This window comes from Gopherus evgoodei, chromosome 10, assembly GCF_007399415.2.
Source record: "Gopherus evgoodei ecotype Sinaloan lineage chromosome 10, rGopEvg1_v1.p, whole genome shotgun sequence".
Classification (NCBI taxonomy): domain Eukaryota; kingdom Metazoa; phylum Chordata; order Testudines; family Testudinidae; genus Gopherus; species Gopherus evgoodei.
Genome location: NC_044331.1, coordinates 60443573 through 60457143, shown reverse-complemented (window position 1 = coordinate 60457143; position 13571 = coordinate 60443573). Strand labels below are relative to the sequence as shown.

General features: G+C 42.2%; 1 protein-coding gene across 3 annotated transcripts in view; it reads right to left on the bottom strand.

Annotated features, from left to right (window-relative positions):
• Window positions 1-638: 638 nt before the first annotated feature.
• ABAT (4-aminobutyrate aminotransferase) overlaps window positions 639-13571 on the bottom strand; it is a 186239-nt gene continuing 173306 nt past the window's right edge. For all 3 annotated transcript variants that reach the window (XM_030577512.1, XM_030577513.1, XM_030577514.1), the window contains 5 exons: window positions 11855-11992; window positions 10189-10356; window positions 8147-8293; window positions 5630-5741; window positions 639-3997 (listed from right to left, as the gene is read on the bottom strand). In XM_030577512.1, the coding sequence (XP_030433372.1) occupies window positions 3876-3997; window positions 5630-5741; window positions 8147-8293; window positions 10189-10356; window positions 11855-11992 (687 nt within the window). In that variant the 3' untranslated portion in view covers window positions 639-3875. The remainder of the gene's footprint in view (window positions 3998-5629; window positions 5742-8146; window positions 8294-10188; window positions 10357-11854; window positions 11993-13571) is intronic.

Sequence of the window (13571 nt, the reverse complement as noted above, 5' to 3'; positions counted from 1 at the left end):
ACTGTGCTGAACTGGGCAGGATTTTGCTCACTGATGTACAGTGAACCTTGAGGTCTGAAGGTGGGGATGAATTGTGTCTACAGTAGAGAAATGGGAGTTTGGAGTAAAATGTTCTAATCCCAGTTATCACTGACTCACTGTGTGAATGCTGACTGATATTTAAACTCTAGGTCTCAGTATCCCCATCTATGAAATGGATAAATTTCTTAGGTTTTTTTTTTTAAATCCATCCTCAACTCCCATAATTACACCTACCCTGCTGGCATGTTGTGATACTTAATCAACTGATGTTGAGAAAACTACTGATTCAGAGAATGAAACGATAGTCATCTGGAAGGGGCTCCCTCTGCGCTGAGTATAAATCAAAGACCTGTACATGAAGTCTGCTAGATGGTAACATTAACATTTCTATCACAAATACAAGGAAAACTTACATATGTTGAGTTGTTCTGGAAGTGCTTAAGTCAAGTCCTTACAGCATTTTTTTATCTGTCATGCATTTTTACGTCACGTAGCAAACCTAGGACAATGGCAAATAATTCAGCTCTCAATGTTCACTTACCTTGTGTTGGGGTTGTCTCTATCCCAGACTTTTCAGGTTCGTTATCTGATCGCAAAAGACAGACAACCCAGCAAAGTCCAAATACCAAGTTCTTTATTGATGAATGCACACAAACAACAAAGAACAAGCCCGTTTTCCACACAGAACTAGCCCCCCTTCCGCAAATACAAATTGCTTTTTATTAGCTACTCTGTCGCCTCATCACTTACGTCACGTCATCACTGTACCTTCCCAGTTATACTTTCCCAGCATACAAGAGAAAAAGAGCAACTGTTATTTCTTGATAAGCTTCAAAAAGGTACAAGTTGCTTCACAAAGTGTCTGCAAGCATTTTCCCCAGACTTTGCAAGCATTCTCTTATCTAACAAGGTCATAAATCTGGCCTGTCTACCCCAGCCAGTAAATTTTTCAGTAGGCCTTCATCGGTTGCTAGGCTGAACCGGTTTGCTAAGCAGAACAGGTCATCAAGGCAAACTCATCACTTGGAAGAATTAGCTATAATTTTCAGGGTTGGCGCTCTCTGGTATTTTCAGGGGAAAATCATAAATGCATCACTCAGACCAACCCTGATTTGCAGTCTACTAACAGAGCCAGTAGGGGGAGTTCACATCATTTATATGACTTGGCAGAACTCAATACTACTGCAGTAAAGCAAAAGGAAACGATGAAGCAGTCATGTTGGCTAATGCTTCCTCTTGGCCTAAATAGCAATGCAGCCAGAGGTATCACCAGAATGAGTGGGCTATGTGTATGGTGTACAATCCCCCAAAGAGTATATAAAAATACAGAACTATGTAGTGAGCATAACATTTATGAGTGTATATTTTTATTTAAAAAGTGTATTTCTAACAATAAAAAGGGCTACTTACTGGAGGAGTTCAATTATAAATATTTTATTTAAGAATACTGATTACACAGGAAACTTACTTATTTCATGGAGTCGTGTGCATTGTTACCAGTTACATCATGAAGTGCAGTTAGGTATTTTTGTTTAAACATTTATTTGGCACTGTCCACAATATGCTGTAAACAATATTACTTTATTATGCTTAGGTTGCAGTGCTCTATGAGTATGTTTTCTAACAATCTGATCAACATACATTGTGCACAATTTTACACAGTTACTGAGTGTCAGTAAAAGTTAGTAAAAACACCTAGAGTATTTATAATAAAAGTGAGGATGTGATAAGACTTCATTACTGGACCTTTGATTCTGTAAAAGTACAAGACTTGCTAGAGACATTTACTAAAATCTACTGCACTGATATGTTGAATGAACTAATTCCCAAAATGTTGTCACATGAGGAATTTCTTAGTTTGACTTTCTTCTTGATAGTATTATATCTACTAGGACTGTGATGACAATGAGGTTTCACTGTACAGTTATTTACCAACCCTCCATCAAGTCTTTTGTAATCTACAATTCCAAGTTTTACCCTGACTTTTGCTGGCTATTTCCCCAACTATGAACTTTTACAGATAATCATCAGAAAACTTATAGTCAAAAGCCCTGTCTACACTATGAAAATTCTGACCAACAAGTTCCAGAACAGTGTGTGGCACAGACAGGCTTACATGGGCCTGCTTATTTTTAAATCAGCAGAAGTGAATTTCCTTGGTTGCTAGTTGCCAGTAATTTTGAAAGTTACTTGTTAGGCAGAAATATTTTCAAAGCAGACCAGAAGACTTAGACACGTTTCACCGAACTTATCAGAACGTATGTCTAAATCTCCTATGCTGCTGTGCAGGTCTCAACCTAAATATTGAAGTGCTTCCACTGAATTACATTGTAGAACCTATTGGCCACTGGGAGCTTAATAGTTTAATTTGTAATACTTCTCTATTCTCTATCTGGACATGGAAAATTCACAAATCAGTTCAAAAGATTTTTCACCCCGAATAACGTTCAGTTATTATTCAGTCAAAATTCAAACGTTCACTAGGGAAGAGAAAGGGAATACATAACACTATTAGTTCAGCAAATCAGCTTCATGAAAATATCCTTTCTACTAGACAGAGGAAAGCCATATATAAAGGAGCTATGTCTAGTAGAAAGGATATTTTCATGAAGCTGATTTGCTGAACTAATACTGTTTATGTATTCCCTTTCTCTTCCCTAGTGAACAGGGAACAAAACAACTGTCTGATAGTGAACAGATTAACAGACCACCGACATTTACAGATCCTGTGATTTTCTAAAGGACCCTTCAAGCATGAGAGAAGAAATCTACTAAAACAATAGAATTATTTTGAATTAGAGCTGTGCACTTAGTAAGGACCCCATCGCAACAGATCTGATGTCAAGTAATGGCTCGATACAAAACAATGCATCTGTGGTTTTGCAAAATATCTTGAATATTTGCTTAGAAATTTTGCTAAATCAATGGCTGCATATTATGGGCAAGCCAGTTAAATAATCCTGCAGCCCAACACATTTTAGATTGCTAAAATAAGGCAGCAGTACATGCTTCATTTTATTTCTTAAGTTTCAGCAATTCAGAAACCTTTGGGTACAGTTGTGTGTGCACAAGGCTGACTTTTTACATTAGGAATAACTAATCAAGGGCCAGAAAGGAATTATTTCCCCCTCTCACTTCCATGTAGCACTCAACTGCATCAGTGCCTCTGAAGAACTAGGTATAGGCCGAAGGTAGCAGATCTGATGGTCCCTTGGTCCACTCTGGTATGGCAGATTGTGTGTTTGTATTTATGGGAACACAGCTGGAAGCAATTCTCTGAAATACTGTACTTGGCAGTGCTGGAAAGCAGAGCTTGCTTTGAAACATCTGTTCTTTCCTCCCAGTCACTGTCAGACAATGGCACTTTCTGCTTGGCAGACATCCCCTAAGCTTCTACCCCACACTCACAAGACCTGCTGCTTCATCTGGACACAAAGTGGAGAAAGGAAAGTTACAGCATTTACCTATGAAAATATATATATTATTGTGTTCTTTTTAAATAATCAAATATGCAAGGCAGTGCATGTCTGTAGGGTTTTTCCTTGTTTCCTGCTTTGACCCAAGGCTGAAAATGGAGTGCAATCTAGCACTCAAGTGCAATATCCCTTGCAAACACACTGCTCAGAGCATTTGGATGCACTTGCTGGGGGTCTATGAAACTCCAAAGCTCCATGTGCGTCCAGAGATTCAGTTTAAAGCAGCCTGACTTGATGGTAAGCATGGGAAAAAACCAACAGCTTCATTTTATGAATTCACATTTTGTCCTGTAAGTGAAAATATGTACCAATTAAGTAAACTAATTTCATAATCTTAGAGGACAGGACAGGACTGTTCAGTGCAAGGAAAATGTGTGTTTACTTGAAGTCTGCTAAGATGTCACTGAAGATGTTCAGAAAGAGGTGCGCATGGTGATCCTTGAAGATCAGAGTTGGGCGGAAACGGATCGATCTGTCGCCACAGCCTCCCAGCACAACACCTAAGGCAATAAGATGTACCATAGTGACTTCCCTCTTTGGAGGATACACAACACATACCATTCTCTCAGGATGAAGTTCACCCAAGTGCTGAGGGCCAGTATAAGCTTCTCCACAGCACTGCAGACCCATGTAAAGCCATAAATGGGGTTTCAGTGATGCAGCGGGGCCTGGAGCTGATCACTTGACACAATAACAAACATAAGCAGCATGGTAGCTGTTTGATGCTGTTCACCAGATGTTTGAAATGTTGGAAGTAGTCCTAGCCGTGACAAGGGAGGCCATATAGTATCACAAAGAGACTGATGCTCAGACAGTGACAGACTGAAAATGAGCATTAATACTCTCAACACAGTCATTGCCTACATCACAGAACAAGATGTTTGCTTGTTTTCATCTTTGGTGTGACATTTTTGTATTTAATACACTGTTGAGTACAGGAGGTCAAGGGTAACCATCCAAAGGGACTGGCCAATCATTTCATCTCTGTTACGTTTTTAAAAAAAATGTAAAGTATTCTAATTCTGAAACAATCTATCCGTTTTCCCAATCAAAGGCTGCAGTACTGTTAAAATCTCTGTTGTCAGCTGGGGCCATGTCTACACTACAGAGTTTTGTTGACAAAAGTTACGCCGCCCTAACTAAACTGCTTTAATTAAACCACTATTGCACATCCACACTATACTCCTTGTGTTAGCCGAGTGCTTCCACACTAGCAACTCTTGCATTGACACAGAGCAGTGCACTGTGGGTAGCTATCCCACTGTGAAACTGGCTGCAGGATGCTTTGGAAAGGGTTTGCAGTGCCTCATGGGATGGGTACAGTGTCACGTGATATAGGTTCCTCAAACCCATTGTTCCATGGGCATCTTACGAGATTGCCAGCTGATTTTCAACTGAAGGTGGGGGGAGATGAGGGGGAGGGAAGAGGGAGGGACTGTGACAGGGATATGGTTGCCAACCCTCCAGGATTGTTCTGGAGTCTCCAGGAACGAAAGATTAATTTTTAATTAAAGATCATGTCATGTGATGAAACCTCCAGGAATTCATCCAACCAGCAACCCTAGACAGTTCTATAAACTATGAATTATTGTAAGCTACAATGCAAGAACAGTGGATTATATAGGGATACACACACACACACACGTGATTATGGGGTTTTCGATACACAAATACATTTTGAGTATTACCAGCCTAACTAGAACATTTAACTGTTATAGAAAAAAGATCTCATTTTCTAATTAAAACATTTGAATTATAAATGGCATTATAAAATATTACTTATAAATACATGATAAATTAGCATGGTGGTATAAATGTATTCACTAACAAAAAACAGCCTTGGTAGAACTAGCCTCTATTTTAATATAAAAATTAAAATCTCCACTGAAGTGATATTAGGCTTTACATAGAACATAAGGAGAACATTTCTGTTGTCTTACATCCCGAATGTGGAAACAACCTGAGGCTTTGGTATCATGCTTACAGAAATAGTATGTTATTTCCCCAGCCAGGGAAAACAAAATTTTCTGGAACTTTTCATTCATATGCCACAGGAGAAAAATCAAATGCATGAGGGGATGAGATACTGAAAGCCACTCTCCTGCATGACATGCAGACAGACTTTATCATACCTTTGTTTCTGGCTATTGCAATTAGCTTGTTCCTAGTTGTATCATCTGGAGTATCAAATGAACAGAATGTTCCTCGCCCTCTCACTCTGCTGATGAGATGGGGGTAACGAGCCTAGAATAAAGAGAGTTAGGAGAACATTACTCTTACATCTGCTGTCAGACTTTTCCAGCAGAGAATTCAGGGCATCTTACTGGTGAGCGGTGCACCTAGGCATTCTACAACATGGAAACTTTGCCTTCTCAGTTTCTGCAGACATGGAAACATTACACAGTTTTAATTTCTGTGACCTATTTACCCAGCTGCAAAAACTGCCTGGTGCTGCTGGAGAGTTTAGTAATCAGAAGATTAGATGTCTATGGCTGGAAGAAATTTTGTTCTCTCTCTCTCTCATAAGGATATAAAGGAGTCTGACAGAGTTTACACCACAGAACAGGATCAATAGGCAATATTTACTTGGATTTTTAAAATGCACCCATTCCATACATTTAGGATACTACCAAGGCAAATCAGCACAAATGGCTTACTGAATGGTGCTAGAAACCAGCTTACCTTCATGTTGCAATAAGCTGCAAGTTTTGCTAGACACAAATATATTCAGTTGCTAAAAATACATATGGACAGTAGATATATTCAACCCCTTGGCCTATATGATGCTTATTTCTAGGGACGTGGTAACTCTGTTTTCTAAGTGAGACTAGAAAGAGTTTAGCTCTTTATTCCCCAAGGAAGCATGCGCTGCTGTGTGGCTGGGACATAGCCTTTTTTAATGAAAAGAGAAAAAGGAAAAAAGGGCAACAGCGGAAATTTCTATATAGGAAGAAAAATCTCATTCCCCAATATAAGAGCATAAGAACTGCCATACTGTGTCAGATCATAATCCATCTTGCCCATATCCTGTCTCCAATGGTGGCCCATTAGAGCTTCAGGGGGAGTGTACAGAACGGGGCAATTATGGAAAGATCCATCCAGTCTTCCTCTCTGGGCTCTGGTAGTCAGAGGTTTACAGTTGCTCTGAGCACAGAGTTGCATTCCTGACCATCATGACTAATAGTCATCCTCCATGAACTTATGTCTGAATCCATTATATTTTATATTTACCACACTTTGAGGTGATGGCCTTATGTATGACTGTCTCTGTGCAGCACATTGAACTAATGTCTGGTATATTCTATAGGATTGCCTTTAATTAAAAAACAAAAACACAACCACCCATGATCAGTAGTTTAGTACAGGCAGCGAGATCTGTCATGTCCACAGGCAGAACCCATCAAAACTCAGCTTCAGGACACAAATCCTGCAAACTGAAGCTAAGGGTAAACAATTTTGATTTGCCCCATAAATCTCAAAGAAAAATAAACCACATTGTCACTTCTCCCTGTCTCCTTGGGCAGGATCAATTAATAAGTAGATCCTGAGGGAGAACAGCGTTAACCATTTGCAAACAAATGTGCTGACTGTGCTCCTCTCTGCCCACCTACTATTCACAGATTGGACAATCCCCTATCTTAGTCACACAGCTAAGTGCCAATAGATTCCCAGTTCAGAAGTACTTCTAGCATTAGCTTAGTATCTAACAATAAATTACCATTAAAAAACATTTTGTGCTAGTACAGATTGGCCTGATTATTGTAAAGGCATCAGTAAGCCCAGATTTTATTTGTATTAAAAACAACTTCAGTGAATGCACCAGGATTGTATGTATGAGGCAGTCTGCAGGTGATCACAATGGGGCTCAGACACTATGCTGAGCAGTGCGATGAAGACCTCAGTTGATAAAAACCTCTAATACTTGTGGTGGAAAAGGCCCACTATCTCTTCATTTTCTTGTCTAGAAGACAAGTGGGACTTCTGTATTACAAGGAGATATTTAACCTTAAAACACTAAAACTAGGACAATTAAATCTGTGAACACTGATTATACACCACACAGTAGAACTCAGACTCATAGACTTTAAGGCCAGAAGGGACTATTGTGATCATCTAGTCCAGGTGTGGGGAACCTACTGCCTGTGGTCTGGATCCAGCCTGCAGCAAGTCTCCATGCTCTGGGCTGGAAGCCACAAGCTTCAGCACCCCCACACCATCTCGGCGGGGCTGGAGCCACAAGTGCCGGCTCACCGGGAAGCTAGGATTGCCAGGCCGTTAAAAGTCTGGTCAGCTCTGCATAGCTCCCAGAAACAGCCGGCATGTCCAGCCCCTAGGCACAGGGGCGATTAGGGAAATGCATGTTGCCGCTGCCCTCAGCACCGGCTCCGCAGCTCCCATTGGCTGGGAGCTGTGGGGGCAGCACTTTGGGCGCGTACAGCATTCAGAGCCACTTGGCCACACCTCTACCTAGAGGCAGGACATGCCAACTGTTTCTGGGAGAAGCATGGAGCCAGGGGAGGCATGGAGCCTGCCTTAGCCCTGCTGTGTCGCCAACTGGGAGCCGTCTTTGGTAAACGTAGCCCAGCTGGAGCCTGCATCCTGAACCCTCTGCCCCAGGTCGGAATCCCCTTCTGCACTCTCCAAGTCACCTGTAAGTCCAGCAGCCCGGCCAGTAGAGCTTTCCCTGCATGGGTTGCATTGTTTAGAAGGTCTTCCCTCTTAATAACATTAATGACTTCAGCAAGCATGAGGTTCTTGGAGGGATCTCCAAGCCAGGTGTTAAAAATCCGATACGGCTGGAGAGAGAGGGGAAAAAAATTGTGGAAGATGGTGAGAGGCAATTTGAAATCAAAGCAATGCTCTACACAAAGGAGAGTGAGCATATGGGCATCAACAAATTTCTGGGGCACCAGAAATGAACACTAGGCGCCTCTTCTGTGCCGTAGGAACAGAAAGCCTGCCTAGAAGGGAGCAGATCCACAGCATTTAGGACGAACTACGGAGAAGCCACTCTGCACTGAGAATGGCACCCTGTTCTTTGTGACCTCACTGAAATGAATGTTTGTGTAACTGAGGCCAGCAGTTAGCACGGTGTGATTTTGCCTCAGTGTTTCCATTGTTGTCCCATTGGCTCAGTTTCCATATGTTAAGTTTACAACTACGCACAGATTGCTAATTGTCTTAAAAAAATTCTGATTAAAAGAATCTGCAGATCTTGAAGAAAAGAGATATAGCTTCCAAAAGTACAAGGTCAATTCTTACTCACATTTGGTGCTGAAAATAAAGCATATCAGAAATACCAGCCCTGATTCTTCACTCCCTGACACCAGTTTTATACAAGCAGAACTTCAGTGTAGTTAAACTAGTGTAAGGGCATGGAGAACTAAGCCCACTGTCTGTGCTTGTGAAACTACAATAACTCCCCACTTAATGTCCTTTCGTTTAACATTGTTTCGATCTTACGTCCCTACCCAATTACAGAACATGCTCCATTTAAAGTTGTGCAACGCTTCACTATAACATCATTTGGCTGCCTGCTTTGTCCACAGCTGGCAGCCCCCCTACAACCCACCCCCCCCAGTGCCTCCCGCCCGACCCCGCGGATCAGTGCCTTCCCCCTCCTCCTCCCACTGGCAATCAGCTGCCTTGCGGTAGGAGAGAGGAGAAGCAAGGACTTAGTTCACAGGCTCCCCCTTCCTCCCCCACCTCCCGAATGCCACAAGCCAGCTGATTGCCACATGCAAGAGACAAAGGAGGGAGGGGGGAGGCAGCGCACCGGGTCCTCGCTCCTCCCTCCTGAATGTCGCAAACCAGCTGATTGCCGCAGGCAGGAGGGAGGGGAAGTCTGCGTGCCGTGTCCTCACTCCTCCCTCCCCTGCCTCCTGGCTGCAGCAATCAGCTGGCTTGTGGTGTTCAGGAGGCAGGGGGAGCCTGCATGCCACATCCTCGCTTTTCCCCCTCTCCTGAATGCCGCAAGCCAGATGATTGCTGTGGGCAGGAAGCAGAGGAGGGAGTGGGGAGGAGCGAGGACGCGGCGTGTGGAGTAAAGGGGGAAGGGGGAGAAGAGGCAAGATAAGAGTGGGGGCTTGGAGGAAGGAGGGGTGTGGGCAGGCTGAGGGTTGAGCCCCCCACCCCTGGTGCTTGGGGAAGCTGCCGCTGCTGCTGCGCAACGTGCTTCTCCTAGCCTACCGCACCTTCAGCCTCCTTACCTGCCTCATTGTCTCCAGTGCCAGTGGGCTGTGCCTGTGTAGGGCAAGGCGGGGGCACCTCCCAACTATAGTACTGGACTGTAATGTACTGCATGGCAAAAATAATTTCCCTGGAACCTACCTCTCCATTTACATTCATTCTTATGCGGAAATTGGATTCACTTAACATCATTTCACTTAAAGTCGCATTTTTCAGTAACTAAAACGTTCAGTGAGGAATTACTGTATACAGAATGTGCGTGTCAAATAATAGCTCCATCGTATTCAAATAAGCAAATATGTGCATTGCCACATATCAGATGAACTCAGCTGCAGGACAGCTGAGTTTATTATACATGCAGCAATACTGTTCACCAGGCATTTGAGGACAGAAGCATGTCCCAAGGTTCAGCATATTTTAGAATCACTCCCAGAAATGGACCATCTTCCTTCACTCATTAACACTTAGGACTACAGAATCCAAGGTACACTAAAACACTTACACCATTGGGCCTGAACTCCTCCTTGTGAAAAAATCCTCCTGTCATCATCTTCTTACTAAATGTTACCACATCGGCTGGGTCATCTAGGCCCCAGTGTTCATGGGCCCAAAACTTCCCAGTGCAGCCGCCTCCTGTCTGCACCTCGTCCACCAGAAATGCACAGCCATGCTATTCAGAGAGATTGAGAGATCAGGGAACCTGAATCCATGTTTCCAAAACAAATATTCACCTCTCTTACTAAACACAAATACTAAGAGTTAAAGAATAGTGCACAGAACAATATGTCAGGAGAACTGTTTTGAACACCTCTCTCATGTCAGTCTGTAAAACAGTTGATCATTTAGGTCTTTGTGACTACAGCATCAAAAGAAATTCAGTTATTTTTCAGGAAGGTACACAGTAATTTGGTTTCTATACAAGCTTGTCAGGACAACAGAGAAAAGAACTATGTTTTATATAGACTGTCTCAAAACATTTATAAGGGATATTAGAAAACACTAGAGGAGAGATTTTAAAAAGTTCAAAAAGCAGTTAGACTTTAAACTCCCAATGAAAGTCAATGGGAGTTTAGAGCTTAACTTCCATTTGTGCTTTTGAACGTTTCCACCTACAACACTGGGGGCCAGTCACGTTCGATAGACACAGGCAACATCCCAGCACATCTGACTAGCTGAAAATTCCAGGTTTAAAAAAAAAAAAGATGTTACTTGCAATGGACTACTCCACTGATCCTGTGCAGGCAAGGAGATTTTGAAAAGTCACATTAAAACAGATTACTAAGTGTTCTCAACACATTTATTGTTACAACATTGGCACATCCTCAGTTTGGGCAAGAAAAAACTGCTTGACTTAGCCTCATACTTGCCCATCTAATCTAAACTGCTCAAATGATGAGAAAAATGAGTGGGCAATGAGAGCACTTGTTAACAAAGGAAAATTATGCTGCTTCATCCTACAGAACAGGGTTACTCAAATGTCATTAACATGTTTTTCCATGAACACACATTCAGGTTTCTCGCCCGGAACATTTACAAGAAGAAACTGAAAGGCAGGTCTCATCTCCCCTTTTAAATAGTTCCCAAGATATTCCAAATGTCATAAGACATCTTATCTATTTTTGTCATTTACTGGAACATCTGAACTTACATCTGGACTCAGCTTCTGCTTTTACTGTTCCTGGGTCTATAGTTGCAAGTGCAAATGTTCCAGAAAGAAAAATACTTCTTCACCATTCCAACTACTATTCCTGGAATTGCGTGAGCCTCTCTATGGAAGTTAGCTTTATAGCTTAAGGAACATGGATATGGAACCAGGATTTATCAGACTGGACCAATCCCTCAGTCTCCCTTGAGAGTGGGGGAATTTATTCAACAGAACAATTACTACTAACTCTCTGAGAACACTTCAAATGGAACAGGACATGTTACTGTGCTGGTGAAGAGGCACTGTTGGGTCTGAGCTTACACACATCATTGCCACCAGTGCCATTTTAGAGGTCTTCCAGGAGGTCTTCCAGGATGTTTGGACTCTTACGTTAGTCTTCAGAAGGGGATTATGGGAAACCCATTGAAATGGTCTGGAGAAAATGCCAGTTAACTTGAGAAGCAAGAATGAAGTCTGGCAGACTGAACTAACCAGTTAGTGGACCTCTAAATGTTTGATTTACCTTTCTGGTAATGTCCCGTAGCTTCCTGAAGAATTTATCTGAAGCATGATTGTCTCCCCCTTCTGACTGAATTGGTTCAATGATTATTCCAGCAACAATCCTCTTCTTTTTCCTGTACTTTACAATCAGATCTTCTACCTGTATCAATCACAGATATTACATTTTCTTTCCAAGACATAATGGCAAGTTTCTTCCCAGGAAAAACTAGTCCTTCCTGGCACTAGAAGCTGGACTTCTTTGGTGCAAAGAGCATTGGTGATATCAAAACCCACAAACATTAACATGTGGTTGCTGCAGAAATTAGAATGGTTACCTACTTCTTAATTTTAATTATGTTAAAGTGCTATAATTTTAAACCATTTTAACACAACTCACATTAATTTACAATAATGCTTATTTGAAAGTTGTAGCAAAACTCAGGGAAATAATGGAAACCACTTTTGTTTATTAAGCCACTCAAATGATGCTGAAGAAAAAACAGTTATATATTGTGCTACTAAGTGAAATCTCATCTAATCATTTTGAATTATTAGTATTACAAGGAAATATACTGCAGATGCTTTGAAAATTAATCAGATTAAATAGTGCAGAACTTTTGTTGCTGAGAACATCTTATAGAAACATTTTAATTAATCCCAGAGTACCAGTTGTTGATGGTTAGTAATATAATTTGTGCCTGGTAATTTCTACTCCAAGCTTCCTGGGGCTGGTAACAGTTTATGCTATTTAAAGTGACACTTTTCTGAAGGTGCTGATCAGCTTCTAATGGGTCTTTCAAACAAATCACCATCTCTTTATAATCTTTAAGTTTGTGAACTGATCCTTTGCATCCTTGCTTTCTACACTGACATGTTGTTTTTTGCTGTTTGTCATAACAGCATGTATCCCCAAAGCATTTTGCTAGGCTTGTAGTTTTTCCTGTTGTTATCCAGTGTGACAAAGTTCCTTCTCTACCTTGTATCAGAGGAGTAGCTGTGTTAGTCTGGATCTGTAAAAGCAGCAAAGAATCCTGTGGCACCTTATAGACTCAGACGTTTTGGAGCACGAGCTTTCATGCATCTGACGAAGTGGATATTCACCCACGAAAGCTCATGCTCCAAAACATCTGTTGGTCTATAAGGTGCCACAGGATTCTTTGCTGCTTCTCCACCTTGGTGGGTCCTGTGCTTATTGGCAGATTTGCTCACCTCAGTGATCTTCTCCACAGCCTGGGTCAACTTCTCCTGAGTCTGATCAGAAGTTGGGAGGTTTGGGGGGAACCTGGGCCCGCCCTCTACTCCAGGTTCCAGCCCAGGGCCCTGTGGATTGCAGCTGTCTATAATGCCTCCTGTAACAGCTGCATGACAGCTACAACTCCCTGGGCTACTTCCCCATGGCCTCCTCCAAACACCTTCTTTATCCTCACCACAGGACCTTCCTCCTGCTGTCTGATAACGCTTGTACTCCTTAGTCCTCCAGCAGCACACCCTCTCACTCTCAGCTCCTTGCTCCTCTTGCTCCCAGCTCCTCTCACACTTCCTCTCCTTTAGCTCCCCCTCCCTGATTGGAGTGAACTCCTTTTTAAACCCAGGTGCCCTGATTAGTCTGCCTTGATTGGCTAGGTGTTCTAATCAGCCTGTCTGCCTTAATTGGTTCTAGCAGGTTCCTGATTACTCTAGTACAGCCCCTGCTCTGGTCACTCAGGGAACAAAAACCTGCTTCTCCTGTGGCCAGTAGA